Genomic DNA, 14094 nt, shown 5'->3' with positions numbered 1-14094 from the left:
GTATATACATTTAACATTGTGCGCTGTATATACATATCAAATACATTAATGGATATACACTTTATATACTATAATGTATATTCGAATCATGTATGTGAGATGTATATACATTTAACATTGTGCGCTGTATATACATATCAAATACATTAATGGATATACACTTTATATACCATAATGTATATTTGAATCATGTATGTGAGATGTATATACGTTTAACATACAAGATATTTTTTTCACATTATGGAAAAAAAATGCATATACATAGAATATCCGATGTTATATGGGTATTACACGGTATATTTTTTGCCATATCGTTTTTTTCTATAATTTTATATTATGATTATAAATTATATAAAAAATAAATAATTAAAATAATTAAAGCAATAATTAAAGAGAAGGACTATTTAATAAAATTGTAATTTCGTTAATTTAAATAAACAATTAATTATATTATAAAAATTTATATATTTAAATTTAAATATTGTTAAGTCAAATAACGAAGAATTAAATGTTTTTAACTATCAAGGAACACACACTTTTAAATAAAGTAAAATTTAATGAAAGTATACGATTAATGACAAGTCTCATAAAGATGTATGTCAATTAAAAGATGTGTCAGAAGAGTGAAATAATAAAGTCGCAATTTAAAGAAGGCACCTGATCGAATCGATACTGAAACGTCCGTGATCTTCGCGTGACCTCGTCGCAGTCAAAACAACCCTGATTGCGCTAGTGAGAACCATACTCCTCTCCACCACCCTCTAGACTACTCCGTCTCACTCCCTCTCTTTCCAGCTCTCTCTTTCTTGCTCTTCCCTACCCCTCTCAACCGGTGTGCTCTTACTGGTTACTTCGCACGGTTTGAGCTGGCCCGATTGTCAGTCGGTTCCCGACTCTGATAGTACAAGGAGTAAAGCATAGCTGTACTGCACAATCTCTCATATCACAAGATTATGCGAGAGCGCGCCGAAGTGCTCATCTACTTCTCAATTAATCGAATTATCCGATTACGATATAATTCTCCTATTGAGATAGTCCTTTAATAAGTTTAAAAAAGATTTCTCTAATCGATAATGAGCGCTGTCTAAAATTCCTAAACGTAAGCTTGCGTAATATTCGCAAGGTACCGAAGGGGTGTTCTGAAATTCGAAACGAGCGAAAGAACACCAAGGGAGAGGAAGAGGAAGAGGAAGAAAAATCGGGCGAGAAGAAGAGGAGGTGTCAGTCGCTGTTACTTCGTCGATCGTGCCCGGCACGTGCGCGTACCCGGCCCCTCGTGCCTTCGGAAGAAGAAGGGTGCATCGGTGGAAGAAGCGAAGAAGGAGAGAAGAAGAAAAGGAAGCGGTCGAAGCGAAAAGTGACGGCAGTGCGCTCCGAACCGCCAAGCGGGACGCTGAGGAAGAGAGCGAAATCGGTGCACGCGCATTCAGATGCGTGCCGCACCACGTGACTCTCCCGGGATACCTTCAACCCCCGCTTAAATATTATCGCGCCATCATCAGATTGTCGTCGCGCGATACTTGATCGGAGAACTACAGGTCTCCGTGAATTTCATGCCGCGACAATCGTATACGTATGGATCAACAGAAAAACACAGTGCTGTTGTGAATCTCTGACAAGACTAACAATAAGATGATCCGCGTAAGGATAGATTCGCGCTATTGCATGCGCATGGATTGAAGGTGATCGACATGAACTGCGATGATTACGTGTGAACGAAGACACGACGAAGATTTGTCACGTGAATAGCAGCTGTATTATTCGCATACGAGGGTGCATCAAGATGAAGACGTTGCAGGTAAGTCGAAAATTTATGCACAACCATATTTCGCGATTCTATGTCATATAAAACTTCACCTGATTTCTGGATAAATTTTAAGTTAAGAATGTCAGGAGCTATCGATTAAAAATATGAAATTTGTGAAATTTCACAAAAATTTTCATCAAAACTTATAGATCAACATATCAACAGATAATACTTAATATTACGTATAGAAATAGTTATATGTAACTATATAAATAATATACATATTTCTACATATATAGTCATATATATCTTTAATAAGCATTTATAATTTTTTTATAATTATTACGTGATTGCCTTATTTTATTTTAAATTCTAACTCCAGTTTAATCAATATACACCCCCCCCCCACACACACACACACATATATAAAATATACTAAGCAAATAAGAATCTCAAAACTGCTCGACAATTATTTATTTGAATTATTAGTGTATTATATTCCAAATAAAGGCAAATCTGAATAAAAACAATAAAAAACTAAATTGCTATACATACGAGAAACACGCGGGCGATAATAATAAATAATCAAAAAATAAATCCAGGTTTTATATTCGGTGGCGGACGGATAAAGAGAGAGCTATCGCATGCATCATCATCATCATCATCATCATTATCATTAACAAGGGAAGCAAATGTCCTGTGCATCAATTCCTTCTTACCACACGCATCTCACACACACACACACACACACACACACACACACGCGCGCGCGCGCGCGCTTACACGGGCGCGTCGTAAGACGAGTAGCGGTCGAGGCATCCCAATCCTCTTTTAACGCTCTTTGATCATCTGGAAGTTCTGCTTTCACGGATACCCGCCGCGCGTTTTTCACCCGTTGCCCCTCCACTGAAGGTTTTCCTCCTCTCTACCCCCTGACAAAACCGTCGTATACAGGCGCGACTAGGCATCTCGCGTATACAGTGGCCTTTAACTTTTAAGTACGATTTAACGAAAGCCTTTGAACATCCGCCCGCCTCGCAAAACTCCGGTACCGGTCGCAGATTCTCCGGAGGGGTTGGGTTATTTGACCTCCGCGGACGCCGCCCTCGAAATCTTTCTTTACCGCGATTTCGCAAGCCTTTGCCCTCCCGCGCACAGCGCGATTCTCCGCTACAACGTTCGCTTTGATATTTTTAATGCTATTCGTACGTCAAAGCATACGGCGCTCCTTTTGTGCGTCGCGGAAACGCGAAAAATACGACGGATGTTCGCAATGACGTGAACAACACTTATGTAATTGTGCGGATCTACCGTCAATTTTGTCACAAAATAGTCGAGCAAAATAATCAAAGCGAAATCCAGAGTTATTATTCAAGTGCAACAATTAAGGCTACGTAACGTGATAACACGTAACATTTAACGCGTGATGCGATTGATCGGCCACTTTCAAATGAATGATTACAAAAGACAACACAAAATGTCTGGTATATTTAAATTAATTTGTAACAATTAATACATTTAAATTAGCTGATTAAAATGAGTAATTAAAATATTGATTTTAATGAACAATTAAATTTAATCATTGCTGCCGCATAATATTACAGCCTCGTCGTGAATATCGACACAAGCGATGTGGTTAATTACGGATTGAATCTCATTAAATGAGAGGCTGCTTCAAGCGCGAATCGTGCGTCATCGGGCAACTTCCTAGACAGCCGACTACGATGCGCTTGATCTGGCGCATAGAATTCGCGCGACGACGCACGTGATAAATCACCGCGGCAGCTAGCCGCGCGCACGCGATAAACCGCGAGCTCCCGCGAATCGCGTGCGAATTCTCTCCCGCAAATTTATCGTCGTCTGTCGCCGGCAGCCGACGCGGCACGTGTTAAAGGGATATGGCAGCAGAAAATTAAAAAGCGAAATAAATTTATTCGCGCGCGCGATATTATCGCAGCGTCTCCGATGCGCGTTTTAATAACTAAACGATGGGATAATTCCTAGAATTGCTGAAAAATCTCGCGAGAGATATATCCACTCGATTCACCCCAGCTGCGCCCTTGTACAAACTCCAAAATTGAAAGCGCATGGGTTAAACGAAGTTGTTTTTTTTTCAAACAGCGATTACAATGACCCAAAAACGAAAGCTCAGAGCGAGCGTTACATTTCGGAGAGAGAACAGAGAGTGCAAAATATTTTTCCGCATGGAACCATAAATGTAAATAGCAAAAACGTAACAATCAATATAAATAAAACATAATTTACCTTTCTCTCAATTTCTGCACTGTTATAAATTTTCACATATTCTCTCATTCAAGACTATTTGGTCAAAATGTTACTTTGTTCCTGCATTTGTTGTATTGAATTTAATATTCTGAATATTTTATTTGTACGTTTCTATTAAATAATTGCGGTAGAAATAGCTTCTACTTTTTGGACGAGAATTGACTAAACAGTGTAATCTTAAAATTAAAAAAATTAAACAAATAAATAAATAAAATAAAAATTTTGTTGTTACTTTAATAATTTAATAAAAAATTTTCATTAAAAAAGATAGAATTTAATTCTTGAAAATTAATGTCACCAAAATTCTTATTTGTTATGCACAAAATAGTTAACTAGATATAATCCAAATTTATTTTTATCCTTATTTTATTATAGAATACAGATGCATACATATTTTTTATATTTTTCAGAGATATAAAAAATTAGTTCAGAGTTTTAATAGCAATATATTCCCAAGATCAATCGTATTATTCATTTCTTCTTTCCTTCTCGAAACTGTATAACGCGTATCGTTTTAAACGGTTATCAGAGTACAATAATTGATGGACGCATTGCCATTTATTCAAGATGATAGACATTCATTTACAGATGTCATATGACTGCAAAACGGGAATGACGCGACTCCGAAACAGAGATGACGGCGTCCCTTGTTGTTTTCAAGCAGTGGCAAGCGAATATATCGGCCGTAAAAAGCAGGGTGGATAATTGCAGCGATGATCGTCTATGCCACCTGCTGCCAAGGTTAACGTTACCGTGATATTTGCATGGGTGTCCCTTTGGCACTGCGAACTGCCGCGCTCGTTAATGAGCGTATATTGATCTCTCGAGCGCCGCATGACCAGACATCAAAGAGTAGATGAGCAACAAGTATCCCGTCCGAGAGAAAGAGAGAGAGAGAGAGAGGGAGAGAGAGAAAGAGAGAGGGAGAGAGAGAGAGAGAGAGAGAGAGAGAGAGAGAGAGAGAGAGAGAAAGAGAGAGAACCGAAAGCCCGAGATTACAATTTAAGCCTGTTTACGTCGGGATTCCGTCTCTGTGATCTCGCGCGCCACGCATAGTCCGCGTCGATTCGGAATCCCGTCTCCTCCGGCGTTTCTCCACCGCGCCTCTTCCCGTTTTAGCCCTTTGCTCTGCCCGAGTTGCCTTTGCGCGCCAGCAACTCGGGATTATTTTCCCAATGTACTCTCGCGGCTCGATATTGCCTCCAAAATATAAACGTTTGTACCGCCGTTTCGCAAAAGCGCGCGTTTCGGAAACAGATAAATAATAATAAAACATAAAAGACTATTTTCACACTGAGCCCTGCGTAATCTCCATTTATTGAAATATAGGGTAAAAATAAGAAGTTTCTGCAAATTCCTACAAACATAGAGGTAAATTCTATTTATATATAAAAAATTTAAAAATATTGATACTTTATTTAATAAAAAAATATTGACAGCTAAAATTATTTATCGTTAAAATTTAAATTTTTTGAGAAAATGAAGCTTTGAAAAAACAAATACATAATGAAGTTTTATTTTTTAATATTTACACTTTATAGATAGATAATAAAAATTTATATAATGAAAATTTCATTTCAGCAGAGTCGATCAAAAAAGTTTAATATGTGGAGAGAAAAATTGTGATAAATTTCATTTTTACTCTATTCCGGACTTCAATGAATTAAACTGATTAATATTTATATAACTTACTACAAAAATATATTTATATAACTTTATGCAAAAAGCTATTTTTGCTTTAATTAATAAATCGTACTGATCACTATAATTAAAAAAAAATTTATCAACATAACAAACTAATAGTAACAAAACTTACAATAATAAATAATTTTTTTAAATTTTAATTAATATAAGACCTGCTAAACAACTTTAGAGATATAAATATTACTAAAGTTTATATAAATTTATATTTTTGTATATTTTTAGTTTGTCGCGAAAAACATAATAGTAATAGAATTAAATATTCTTACCAATATAAATCTATGCGTTTACTATATAACATCTTGTAACAAAAAACTAATGTATTTTTCTAAATTATTACGGATTTTGAATAAAGCTTGAAAGGAAAACACTCTCTCAATTGACTCATTCAATTGACAATTGTTCTCTCATTGTTTTCTATTTATTTTTTCAATAGAAAAGACTAAACAGATTTTTTTCGAAAAATACCAGTTTCCACCATTCGACATGGATTTTATTTATAAAAGAAGATTGTGGGATTTTATCAACCTTGCATTTAAAGCTATCTATTGCAAAGAAATTGAACGGTTAATATCACGCAAATATCACGCAAATATCTTTTATATGTTTATGTATGTATCATTATGTTCGCTCAAGCGAAAAATTTAGTCTGCATAAAATATAGTTAAAAACATGGTTTTATCCAGGTTAAATCACAGTATTTAAAATATAACACGAACAAGAAAGGAAAATATTCATAAACTATATTCGATAATGCACATTTTAACGACATAAATAAAAAGGCAAAGGTGGAGATGGCGAAAGAAGAAAGGTGGCGTCCTGGTGTCCTGCTTTTAAAGCCTTTTGCAAACGAAAAAAGTGGCCATTCTAGATTTCACATAATGAGAATCACATAATGAGAACAGTATCAATGATCATAATAATAAGCTGTAGACTATGAGAAGACTGTACGTCGTTCTGTCGTCATTTACGTAAACGCTTTTCGCGCGGAAAACGTGTCGACGATAAAATCTTATTGTCGAAGAAACGACAGCGGTGAGATTGCTGCGATTTACCGCGAAACTTTTACAACGTTTTCCGGTCTGCCGAGACTTTCGGGAGGAGAGCGGTAAGAACAGGGGCGCACTTCTCAGAGGCGAAAATGCTGGCGAGCTGGCAGAAACAATACCCCGTTAGAGAGTAATGTCAGTCCGGGTTCGTTCTACTACGTGCCTTTCTGTGCGGAAACGGTGGAGACCTGGCTGGACGGATAGTGGAGCATTGTGCCAGCAAGCAGCAATTAGTAGACGGGCGTTGTTACCTCAAGTCGAGAGGGATATTCAGTTTGTAGTATTTAAGAGAATCTGGACGCGGAGCGACCAACGCGATGAAAGCGTCGCCCAACAACGATGGGATTGATAACTGCTTTCTATGCGTTGTATGTAGGAGACGTTGGTTAATTTCATCAGAGAATTACAGTCTTTTATCTTGAGTTTTCCTTAAATTTTCCTTTCTAATAATACATATGGAATGAATAATTCAAAATATTCTAAGTTAAAAAAATATAACAATGCAATAAATAATGATATATATCACAAATATATTAAGAGTGTTAAGAAAGATAATTTTGTTGACAGATATTAAGATGCAAACTTTAAAAAATGACAGGATTAATAAAATTAATATTAAGAATAATTAATAATGATTATCGTAAGAATTAATGTAGAATTAATAGCGATAACTACTAAAAGGTAGAAACGTCGCTGAATTAACGTATCAAGATGTTCTTATACCTGGATGTGTGATGTGCTGATTACAAACAGCAACGGCATCATGGGAATAACAATTACATAGCAAACATAACTTCGTTAAACTAGATGGACAGTGGTTTGTATAAGCAGAGCAAGATACACTGTTCTCAGCGAACAGGACCGTTACAAGCGACACGGGAAATGCCGAGGCGGCATCTTGGCGCTAACGTAGTTGGCTGCGTTGCGACACTGTATAAAGGAGATTCTACGTATAAATCATTATTAATGATATTTTACTCGCTGGAAAGATACGTTTCATATGAAATGAGGTCTCGGATGGACTGGTAAATCGCTGTCATAACATAGCGCGGCAATTAGCAGCGGCAGCAATTACTGAGAGTAGACGGTAGAGTTGTGTACTCAAGAAGGCGATTATACGCGCATCTACTTAAGAACATCTACATTACGGGAGATGAATAACGATGGCGATGTGGACACGGATGAGGATAATTGCGACTTGGATTACAGAGCAGCGGGCAATTTAATCTTGAAGACCACGAAGGCAAAAGTATATTTACATCGCGAAACAGTCTGCCCATTCTATAGCCCGTTTCTCCTTGCACGAATGAAAGCTTTTGAAGGTACATTAAATAATGGCTGAAACCATTACGGCAATTCTCAGATGATCGAGGAAGAGACCCTCTAAATTTATCATCTATTAGCAAATATCTTGCGTATTGCGATGATCCAGCAGATTCAAATTTATATCACCATCAATTATATCATATATATAAAATCTTATCAAGTGCAACTAAATATTGTATTACAGTTGGATATTATTTTTATCGTGAGCTGCTCAAGAATTGAGCTATACATTAAAATTATGACAAAACGCCAACGGAAAACAATACTCATGTTAAAGACGAAATAACTTATTTGTATATAACGAGCTGAAAATTCTATATCTGAACAAGAAATATAGATCCGTAGTGTCATTTCTATCAACTGAGATTCCATTCTCTATTCGACGTTTTTTCTTTGCAAGAAAATGACATTGGAAAGAGATCAAGATAAAATCAGCGGTTCTCGACTCGAATAATCCAGCCGTTAACGACTGGATGTCGTCCTTTCACAGAAGAGGCTGTCTAGTTCGCGTTGCTCAAGATCCGAAGTAACGACGATGATGACGAGCTTGAGCTCGAGCGCCTGGACTTGGACGCTGACACGAGACCGACGTAGATGATCAAGGCGATGATGACGACGACGACAACGACGGCGACGACGACGACGACGACGATAACGACGACGACGACGACGACGACGGCGGCGACGATGCTTCTGCCGTGAGGCGGTGAGCAATTAGCGACACAGCGCGGCGAGATCAGAGGCCGAGGGCGGGGTGGGGAGCGGCGGCCTAATTACACACGGTACCGACCGACTTCAAAGGAGCCGACAGTTCCTCTCCTCTCCGAGCCATCCCCTCCGAATGGCCAGCCCGAGAACAACGCTCCTCTTCCTCGTATACCCCAGAGCCCAGGCGGCAGACCTGACTATGCCTTCGATACTCTTCCTTCTCTCGTCCCTCTTTTCTCCTCCCATCTCGTCTTTTCCCATCTCTAGCTCTACAAGAATACCCCTTGCTGTCTTTGATCGCGGAATCATCCGCGGTGGCAAAACTCCTTTCCCGTTCGCGAATATTATCGTTAAATTATCAGATCATACAAAATGTGACGACGTATTCGTACTCGTTGAACTTGATAAATTTTATTGTTTGCGCTTTGAAAGAAGAAGCGTATTTGTCTCTCACGATTAAAGTCCAGATATTTTTCTTAGCAATAGAATTATCCTATTAATGTATCTATTATATAAATGTAAATTTCAATCTGATAATTTTTGTAAAGAAATACGCAACTATTAGAAGTACAATATTTTACGTGCTTTTTTAATATAAATCTTGTAAAATATTTTGATTTGTAGTATTGAGCATAAAATTATGCCGACAGTTTCCAAAAATGGATAGGAAGCAATCCTTTCCTTCGTTCTGCGTTTGTTGAGCGTCTTGTACCAAAAACTGAGAAAAAAAAAACAAATATGAAAGTGTAATTTTTTTCGGCACGCTTGACGGCTCGACTGGTCTCGTTCAAAAAGAAGAGAGAAAAAGAAAGCGAGAGAGAGGGAGAAGGGAGGGGGGGGAGGGGGAGAGATCCAAATTTAATATCCCCAAAAAACGTACGGTGAAGCTTTCCGTGCCCGTGAGAGAAACCAAGACGACAGCGCAGCGGTCGGCATCGCGGCCCAACGATCAAAGGGGCGACGACGAATCACCATGGTCGTGGGTTGGCGTGCGTCCCGCAGGGGCCCGCGAGCGTGGACACACGAGTGGGCACGCGTCGCGCCGAGAAATCGACGGGGACCGGTAAACCCGGCGCGGATATCCAGGCCGACGTGCGGCGGCTCTCGGATGCCGCCGATCTTCCACGAGGTCGTAACGCCCGACGGGCTTAGCCTTAGCGGCTGCCTCCTCTACCCGCGTTGTGGCCGCAAGTCATCAGTCAAGTCTTTGAGGCCGGCTTCAAGCTGCCTTCCCTCTCTCCTCCTATCTTTCTCTCTCTCTCTCTCTCTCTCTCTCTCTCTCTCTCTCTCCCTCTCTCATTCTCCGTCTTTCTCGAGCCTGCAGAAAAAGGCCTTTTGCCGATCTGGCTTGGCGGTGAGATCAAACGTTTCACGGTCCACCGTACGGTGAACCGACTGCGCGCGCGGGTGCGCCGCTTCAGGCCGATATACATAGATATATACGGCGGTGGAAAGGGCGAAGAGGGAGCGAGAGAAGGCAGTTGAGAAGGAAGGAAAGAACGGGTTATGAGAAGGAACGAGAGACTCACACGGAGAGAAAGGGCGCACTCAAACGGAGAGAGGAGAGGTCTGGGTTCGGCGAAGGAAAGGGAAAAGGCCCCGGGAAGGCACCTAAACAAATACGCGTGCCCCCGCTAACCGATCGCAAATTTGTTGAGGTCCGACCTCGAGATTCGGCCTCGTGGCTGTCGCGGCACAACCGACTGTTCCAGTGATCGATCGGGAACGCGATCGACTGTTTCGTGAATTTTGGCAGATATTCATGATGCGAACGAACTGGTTGCGTATCACTATGTTTTTCTGGGCTCGCTGCTGAATTGATTTCCGGCTTAATCTTTCGATGTACACTGGCCGATTACATGGAGTGTAGGAATTGTCACGAAATACACGGCTGTCTAGCCCGAAAGTATCGTGATTGATATATAGGGATATTTTGTTTATCTATTCGATGTTTGTGTACTCATTGATAGAAAGGATAGTTTCACTTTTTAGCAATCTGTGAGAAATTTATTGTATCATCTATACGTCATGTGTATCTAAGAAGTATTTAACAATTGTTTGCACCAAATGTAGCTTAATTCTAAACGCAATTTAACTTACTATTTTTTTCTAATTCTAAAAAGAAGAAGGTAAATTAAGTTGAATAATAACATATGTAAGACCGTGTATAACACAATTCGAATAGAGATAGGCGAATAAAACGGTCATAATGGATCTTAGTGCTTTTTGTATGATTTATACATTTTCTAATCCATTCAAACTACGCGCCGATACTTTCGGACTTTAAAGTCTCTTAAAATAAAACTAAAAAAATAAAATAAAAGATTAGTAATATCACAATTAAATACATATTAAATTTAACAATATTAAATGCATTATTAAATTTAACTAAGAGATGTATTCTTCTATCTCAAAACAAATTAAATTGAATTTAAAATTATAAGCTATATTGATGCAAATGAGCTTTTAATCATATTGATATATATTTATAAATGCTAAATGCAATTTCTAGCTTCTGATGATGTTAAACAATTTATATTAAATGTGTCAATTAATTTGATTAATATAAAATTAATATAGAGAACTAATACTTATTTAACAAGAATTTTACGTAACATTTTACATTACATTTTAAGTATATTAAATAGAAATTCTTTTATTTGAATCACATTATGCTATTATCATGAGAGAAAAAGAAAACTGGTTATATAAATTGGAAATTTGATTAAAATTTAAATCAATAAAAAATCTGGCACAAAATACATATATTTCTTATTAGTGTACAACTAAAATTTTTCTCAATATCGAATTAATAACGATTATCTGTTATTCTTCCTAGATTTAATCATTTTTACTCTCTAAATTCCACAGAATGTGAATACTGAGCTCGTGCAATTAATTGATTGATTTTCCACTTTATAAGAGTCAAATTTTACTCTTACAGAACTGAATAAGATTCCTATATAGAAGTAATTTTTATACTTTTATTAGAGTGGCACTCAAATAATTATACAAGTTCAATTTTAACTTATTTAGAGTGACGTTTTGCTAGACGAGATTTAGAGCATATAATATAAGAAAAAATTAATTAACTTAGTAAAAAGAGCATGATAATTTTGAGAATTATATGTATATTATCATATATGTCTTATGTTCTAAGAAAATTTAGATTTTTATTAGCTAGTATATATTACATAAGATGCAAATTACATTTACCTTAATGGTTTTTTTTCTTAAAAATACCTTTGATTAGAATTCTACGAGAATAATTAATTTATAGATTTCAGAAAGCCGTTTTATATGGCTTTCACATAGTCTTATTCATAAAATATATGAATGCGCATAAACACGATCAAAATTGAAAAATATAAATCGAAAAAATAAAACAAAATTTATAAGAATACGGTACGTATGGAACGCACAAATCGAATAACGATGTAACATGGACGATGAAGTTTATAAGCTTCACGCTATAAGCTTATGAGCGAGATTCATATCCTGGTGCGTCTAATTAGCAATCGAAATAAGCGGCTGCGAACACGCGAAGGTAATTCCCCCATTTACGGCTCGAGAAAATGTGGCGGATCGCGGCGTCGCCGCCGTAAAGTCCGTTCCTCGGTCATTACGAATCTTCTTGATATCACGACTGTGTCTCGATAGCCTCGGAAAGAGGATCACCGAGAGACGAATCTCGTTACGGGGCAGCTACGAATCGTATTATCGATTTGTATGGCGTCGCGAATTGGCGGTAGCCAGATGGAACCTTTGATGTGCGCCGAAGTTCGCGGAGAAGGCTTCCGGAAAGAACGTATACCTGCAATACGTACAAGTCTGGATCGGGCACACGTGAAGAATCTCCCGCCAAGGAAGCAGCCGCGAGATGAATACGAAGAAGGGAAGACCAAGAAGAAGAAGACGAAGACGAAGAAGAAGTAGACCCTCTGAAGCGCACGGCGGCACGGAGTGTGCCCCGCGAGAAGGAAAAGAAGAGCGAAAGGAAGAAGAGGGTAAAGATCTTCGAAATAAGCTCCCGTAAAATCATTGCCTACCTACGCACCCGCTACCGCGCCATTATGTCCGATCTCGCTTAACTCATTCGATATCAGCTGATATGTACTCCGATTTTTTAGAGCGAATAAACTGTTTAATTTGATATCACGGCCCTGTCGTGCTTCGCTTTTCTTAAAACGAATTTTAAACGATAACGATTTTAAGATATGCGTATGTTCTATCAGATTCGATCATATTTATCGTTGCTCTTAAATTTTTTTATGCATTATTCTGATGAAAAACATTTTTGAACTATGTAATTAACGTATCTGTAAATGAAAGAAACTTATTTAATTTACAGATAAGAATATAGTATAAGGATATATTCCGAACTCTCTCTCTCTCTCTCTCTCTCTTTCTCCTTCAATTCTTTGAAATTTTTTTTTTAAAGAGAGAATATAATTTATTCGAACGACATATCAATACGACGACAGGTAACACTTAGAACCGCTGCGCATGGTTTCTTTCCTCGTTGGCAAAGAAGCCGCCCTAATATCGGGGGGGAGAGAGGGGGAGGGCAGATGGTCTCTCTCGCGCGTGCAAAAACGCCATTTCCAGCGCGCGCGGGGCCGAGCCCTCGAAACGAGCGGCCATAATCGATGTTCCGTCTCTCGCGCCTTCGCGTTTCTCGCTTCCTCCCCGCCGATCCTTCAGGCGAATCAAGGTCAAAGTTCGTCGCCGCGGCGCGGCACGGCGTGGCGCGGCCCTACGGACGCCTCCTCTCCGGGGAAGAAACGGCCGAGATTTTTCCGGAAGAGCGACTTTTTTGCGGCACGCCGCCAAGTGTCGGTGGGAGGAAAAACGCAATCTCTCCGGCTGTTCCGCCGCGGCGCGCGAGTTATGACGGAGGCCCCGCGCGCAAGAGGGAAGAGTTAGCAAGAACGCGGTGTAGGCGGCACATCAAAGGCGCACCTCGGGCGTGAACGAGCGAGCGGGCACGCGGCTCAAGTAGAGAGCGGAAGACACCGCCACCAATCCTACCGCCATCCAATATATTTACTCCGATAGACCACCGCTACCATCACCATCGCGCCACTGCCACCACCTCCAGCACCAGCGTCACCATCACCACCCACCACCACCACCACCACCACCACCATCATCACCACCACCACCATCATCACCACACTATCACACTACCACACTATCGCCATTACCGCCAACGTCATCGTCACTGCTATCACTGTCGCCGCCGCCGCCGCCGCCGCCGTCGCCGCCGCCGCCGCC

General features: G+C 39.3%; 1 protein-coding gene across 3 annotated transcripts in view; it reads left to right on the top strand.

The window, feature by feature from the left end:
- Positions 1-535: 535 nt before the first annotated feature.
- The window catches only part of LOC105836681 (palmitoleoyl-protein carboxylesterase NOTUM), a 30261-nt gene continuing 16702 nt past the window's right edge, over positions 536-14094 (top strand). For all 3 annotated transcript variants that reach the window (XR_004962188.1, XM_036282809.1, XM_012680876.3), the window contains exon 1: positions 536-1798. Coding sequence is in view for 2 of the 3 variants with exons in the window: in XM_036282809.1 (XP_036138702.1) it covers positions 1784-1798 (15 nt within the window). In the remaining variant the exon portion in view is untranslated. The remainder of the gene's footprint in view (positions 1799-14094) is intronic.

Source organism: Monomorium pharaonis, chromosome 2 (genome assembly GCF_013373865.1).
Source record: "Monomorium pharaonis isolate MP-MQ-018 chromosome 2, ASM1337386v2, whole genome shotgun sequence".
Lineage (NCBI taxonomy): Eukaryota > Metazoa > Arthropoda > Insecta > Hymenoptera > Formicidae > Monomorium > Monomorium pharaonis.
This window is presented reverse-complemented; position numbering and strand designations above follow the sequence as displayed.